Source organism: Nannobrachium achirus (genome assembly GCF_963921795.1).
Source record: "Nannobrachium achirus genome assembly, chromosome: 8".
NCBI lineage: Eukaryota > Metazoa > Chordata > Actinopteri > Myctophiformes > Myctophidae > Nannobrachium > Nannobrachium achirus.
The window spans coordinates 28,563,659-28,569,658 of record NC_137817.1 but is presented as its reverse complement, the minus strand read 5'-3'; the positions used below and the strand labels follow the sequence as shown (position 1 = coordinate 28,569,658).

General features: G+C 44.6%; 1 protein-coding gene across 16 annotated transcripts in view; it reads left to right on the top strand.

Moving 5' to 3' along the window:
- Positions 1 to 6,000, top strand: part of LOC308289249 (muscleblind-like protein 1) — a gene marked incomplete at both ends in the record, with an annotated part of 87,019 nt that overhangs the window by 65,233 nt on the left and 15,786 nt on the right. For 11 of the 16 annotated variants that reach the window (XM_080730882.1, XM_080730878.1, XM_080730892.1 and 8 more), the window contains one exon: positions 61 to 291. The exons of the other annotated variants lie outside the window; for them this stretch is intronic. In XM_080730882.1, coding sequence (XP_080587008.1) covers positions 61 to 291 — 231 coding nt within the window. The remainder of the gene's footprint in view (positions 1 to 60; positions 292 to 6,000) is intronic. 16 annotated transcript variants of the gene reach the window in all.

The following is a 6,000-nucleotide window of genomic DNA, read 5'->3' as shown; positions in this document are numbered from 1 at the left end:
CAGAATTTGGTGCGACACCCCTGACCGAATGTCTCCATGTCCTGTGTTTCTTCTCCTCAGTGTCCCATGTTTTCAGTCACGCCCAGCCTTGCCACCAACGCCAGCGCTGCAGCAGCAGCAGCCGCTGCATTCAACCCCTACCTGGGCCCCATGTCGCCAGGCCTGATGCAGGCTGACATCATGTCCAGTGGCTGCGGTCCCGTCCTGGTCACCAGCAACCACAACATTCCTGTACAGCCTGCTGCTGCTGCCGCCGCTGCACAGAAACTCATGAGGACTGACAGACTGGAGGTGAGGAAAAAAACAGACTCGCACGCGCGCACACACACACGCACGCACGCAGGCACGCACGCACGCACGCACGCACGCACGCACGCACGCACACACGCACGCACACACACACACACAGTACGTATGCATGCACGAGCACACACACACACACACACACACACACACACACACACACACACACACACACACACACACACACACACAAATGAATCAATCTGCATAATTGATTTCTCACTCTGATATCAGTCACTGATTAAGAGATAGATTAGCAGAAATCGAATACACGCAGCCTCTGATCAGGGCATCGCGCAACCTAATTTGCTGTTTATGCAAACATCCTGGACTTTTCTTTTTATGTATCAAGATTTGAATATTAAAGGCCTGCGTTCGAGTGCTGCTTAAGCAGTCCTGTTTGTACAGTTTAATTATGGATCTGGTGCACATCTTCTGTTACCGTAACTACATGCCATTACCATAATATAGTCATTACCGAGACAAAGGCAAAGAGAAAGTGACGTTAATGAAAGTATCTCTCCAAAGTCATCAGTGTTTCGGGGTATCATGTTCTGAAATAAATAATGTATTCTTCCACGAAAGCAATCAGTCATTTCAAATCCAAGCCAACAGCGCCAATTCCCGGGGTGTGTTCAGGATAATCATTAATTGGACAGTAAGTCAATCTCATCCATTATGCAGCCCCTCCCTGGGAAAGGCTTGCACTGGGGATAATGGGGAAATCATTGGAACCAGGCAGGAGGTGGGTGGGAACCTCCAAACGGTTTACACTTAGAACGACCATGTTGGACTGTATAGGCAGGGGCGTCAAAAGGAGGGGAAAAAGTGGGACTGAGTTACTAGGGCCCAAGGTGGAGGGGCCTTGATTATTTTATACTCTAGCTATTGAAAAATAGCAGATATACAAGCTGCGGTGGCCGCGCTGCGAGCTTGTAGATCTGGTATTTTTGAAAAGTCGTGAAAATGTGTGCAAATCTTTGAATATATGTAGTTTTTAAGCAAACATAACTCAGATTTTGCTTCTGGGGGGTCCCTGGAACTAAATATTTTGAGATGGGGGTCCGTGGCCAAATACATATCATTTTGGGGGTCCTTCACATGAAAAGGTTTGAGTGCCACTGACATAAAAACATAGGTTTTTCAAAAAAACCTTCAACGACTTTTTTCAAGATTTTCCAAAAATAGCAGATCTACAAGCTCGCAGTGCGGCACTCGGTGCCGCGCTGTGAGCTTGTGTATCTGCTATTTTTTCAATAGGTAAAGCACAAAATAACGCAGTGAATCCTTGTACCCAGGGCCCAGACTTTGGTGTGACACCCCTGCTTAGAACGACGATGTTGGACTGTAGGTAATTAATGGAGGTGCGTCTGGGGGAGATCTCTGGGCTCCCGCCAACAAGTGAGCAACATACAGAAAGAGGGAAGCGGTCAATGACAGAGAAAAGAGAGATGGAGGTGGGGTGGGGTGCTGGGATCAATGGGCAGACCTATTACCGCCACTGGGAGAGGAGGCTGAGGAGCAGGCACGTGTCATGCACACTATAGCCTGATTTCAGACTCAGCTGACCCTCGAGTCTGACAATGTGCCCCGTCTGATCGATTTACGGGGGAGGGACTTTTGTGCGAGCGTGCACGGCCGCGCGCGAGTGATCCCGACGCACGGTGACACACTGTGATTGCGACACACGGCCGCCGCGGCGTGTGTGTGTGTGTGTGTCTGTCTGTCTGTGCCAGTGACTGCTTCTACACAGAACTGTGACCAGAAACATGTAATCAACATTAACAGCTTGGTGAATCAGCGCACGCATGTGTGTGTGTGTGTGTGTGTGTGCCTGCCTGCCTGGTGTGTGAACTTCCTGAAATGTAATCGTTTCAACTGCTGTGCGGATTGGATATTCGTTAGACCCACCCCCACCCCGTGTGCTCATTGGAGAAGCCGCAATTTCGGATCGGTAAACTGCCGATTCATTTACTCAACACCGGACCAGAGAAACGGTCCACTCTGAGAGTGGGCGGGGTCTATGGGCTGGAACCAGACTAGGCTTGAGCCCCTGCCCTTTTATCCATCTGTAAAAAGTGCCCTCTCCAGACCATTAATGCAGCATTTACTATGGGGAAAGAAATGCAAATGCCCCGTGCCATACCTTAAGGCACAGCATATAGAAAATTGCCTTCTCCAAACTCTCCTGAACTTGAATGCAGCATCTTATGTTGAAAGAATTGCCCTCTCTGTGTAGAAATCCATGCCGTATGCCACATCTCCAGTATTGGCTTAATTATGCTTAGTTCATTGTGGTATTATTAAGCATCGAAAATAGCAGACCTACAAGCTCACAACGCATCCTATTGTGTGCATGGAGGTCTGCTATTTTTTATTTATTTAATTATTTTGGGGGGGCTTTATGACAGGAAATGGGGGGAGAGATGGGGAGTGACAAAGGTCGTCCAGATCGGGAATCGAACCGGCGCCCCTGCCAGGCATCCATGCCTATGTGGCAATGCCTCAGTGGTACTTGTACCGGTATGTGCCTGGACCAGTAGGCCAGCGGGCGCCCCTATTTTTTGATATTTTCACAGAAAAAGGCCCTTTTAGAAATTTCAGCTCCTGCCTCTCTAACATTCTGTGCACGTCCCTGCTGAGGAGGATTAATGAAGATGAGGAAGTAGCCATGGAAGGGAAAGCAAGAGGAAACAAGGCGATAAAGGAAAGAAATCGGAGCAGGGCGATTGAATTTCAAAGTGCAGTCGTGACTAATCAAAAACTGTGAGGTTGAGGTGAGTCAGAAGGCGTGGCTCCATTTGCCAGCTCAGAGCACTGGAGTCAGATTGATGCTGCAGGAGAGGTGCGGAAAGATTGTAAAGTCGTTGCACCATTGGTAAACAATTGCGTTCTAAATCAAAGCTAGACATGCCATAAGCCAGGTTGACGTCACAGTAACAAACAGAAATCCTAGACAAAAATCTATCAAATATTTATCAGCCAGTGAACTCATGGTGTTTGAGGGAAAAAAAAGAGACTACATTATTTTCTGTGTTTTGCCTTCTATGAGTAAAGATCTATGCACCGCCTGTTAGTTGAAGACAGCATCAGCCTGCCTGCTTGGTGGTGGGGGCACGGCTTTATTGAGCCAATACTCTAGCCTAATTTTCTAAAGAACTAGGTTTGCTAAAAATATCTAAAGAAAAGGGCCAGACATATTTCAGTCTCTGTCATGTATGTCACTCTAAATAAACACTGCTGGATGCCTGCAGGCGAGCACACATGCCGATCTGCGAGCTCAACGCTGGAAACAAGCTGTTTCCTTAAGGCTGAAGACATTCTTATTTTAGAACATGACTCCATGTGCTGTTTGCTCCAGTGGTGGAAGAAGTACTCCTATTTTTTTACTTGGCGCCACGTTCCGAGCTTGTGGATCTGCTCAATACGGCAATGTAGAAATACTCTGTTACAAATAAAAGTCCGGAATTCAAAATGTACTTGAGTAAAAGTATGAAAGTGTTGACATCAAAATGTACTTAAAGTACCAAAAGTAAAAGTACAAAATGTTTCAAAATGGCAGATCTACAAGCTCACACGGCGCCGCGATGTGACACGAGCCTTGTGAGCTTGTAGATCGTCTATTGTCAAATAATAGCATAGGTATTAATTAGGGCTAAAGTGTTTGAGGTAGGTTTTGTAATATTATAATTCATATCTACAAAGTAACTAGTAACTAAATGTATCAAATAAATAAATTGGAAATACCTGAGTAAAGTACAAATACCTTAAAATTGTATTTGAGTACAGTACTTACAGTAAGTAAATGTACGTAGCTACTTTTACACCACTGGCTTGCTCTGAGATTCAAAGAAACACTGGATAAATGTTGCATTGAGACCCCATGATTGAAAACCCCCTTTCATCCTTCCTTCTCCTCTCCTCCGCTGCACAGACCTACTGTACCTTTCCTCACAATCGCAACCTTTGTGCTTTGTCCTTTCTCACGTAGCCATACTGTTTGGGCCTGCATTGAATTGTATCTTTGCTTATACCTGCTGCAGCCATGGTGATCTGCCTGGCTGCCCCAGGGGGATAGTCAGGGGTGTCTCAAGGGGGGGGAGTGGGACTGAGTTACTAGGGCCCAAGGTGCAGTGGCCTTAACTATTTTATACTTAAAGGAGCTATAGTCAACTTTTTCTTGAAAAACGGATGCTAAAATAAAAATAATGTTTTGAAAATATTTTATAAAAAAACAAGCTTCATACATGTGTTTCTATTCAAAAATGACCACAAGTGTAAAATAATGATAAAATAATCATTTTGGCCATTGTCAGACCGACACTTTGTTTACATTCTAGTGTTAGACTAGGATGTAAAGGATATGAAGCTTATTTGTTTTATAAAAATATTTTCGAAACATCCGTTTTTCAAGAAAAAGCTGACTATAGCCCCTTTAACTATTGAAAAATAGCAGATATACAAGCTCACAGCGCGGCACCGGTAGATCTGCTATTTTTGAAAAGTCGTGAAAATGTGTGTAAATCTTGAATATATTAAGCAAAACTTTGTAACTCAAATTTTGCTTCTGGGGGGTCCCTGGAACTAAATATTTTGAGATGGGAGGTCCGTGGCCAAATACATATCATTTTGGGGGTCCTTCACATGAAAAGGTTTGAGTGCCACTGACATAAAAAACCTTCAACGACTTTTTTCAAGATTTTTCTATAGAAGATCTACAAGCTTGCAGCCGCGCTGTGAGCTTGTATATCTGCTATTTTTCAATAGTTAAAGCACAGGGGCCCCACAGTGAATCCTTGTACCCAGGGCCCATAATTTGGTGTGACATCTCTGGGGATAGTTACCATGGGGACTGAACACTGAAATATGATTAGCGGCTCCTTTATTTGTTCGGCCAGCTAAAGCACTTCCTGTGCGTCAGTGGTGTAAAGTAGCCAAGTACATTTACTTAAGTAATGTACATATAAGTACAATTTTGAGTTATTTTTACTTTACTTGAGTATTTCCAATTTCCAGTACCTTTACTTCTACTCCACTACATCTCGGATCCAAATATTGTACTTTTACTTTTGGTACTGTAAGTACTTATTGATGCCAATAGTTTTATACTTTCACTCAAGTACATTTTGAATTCCGTACTTCTACTTGTAACAGAGTATTTATATATTGCAGTATTGATACTTTTACTTAAGTAAAACAATTGGAGTACGTTTTCCACCACTGCTGTGCGTTAGGCCCCGATTTATATAGTACGAGCGTGTCACACTGGAAATGGCTCACCTACAAGCTCACGGCGCGTCGCATCCGCAACGTGATGTGAGCTTGTACGTCTGCTATTTTTGGTAAGTATACACTCGGCTTTAGCTCCCTTCCTCTCTCTCTCTCTCTTTTATGCATGATTAACAACTGTTCGACCAAGCCCCCAGGTTCACACACCTGCAGGAAAAAGAGAACATGTTTCATTAATATTTCTCCTCTCTCTCTCTCTCTCTCTCTCTCTCTCTCTCTCTCTCTCTGTTCTTTCCCATGCCAGTCTTATGCACCCTTTCCTCAGGGACGCTCTTTGCTCTCTATCCCCTTGATCCCTATCTCGCTCTGTCCTCCTCTACTTCTTATTCATCACCCTCTCTCTCTCTCTCTCTCATGCTTTCTTTTCTCTCCCTCATTTCCTCCCATCCCTCCCTCCCTCCCTCACCC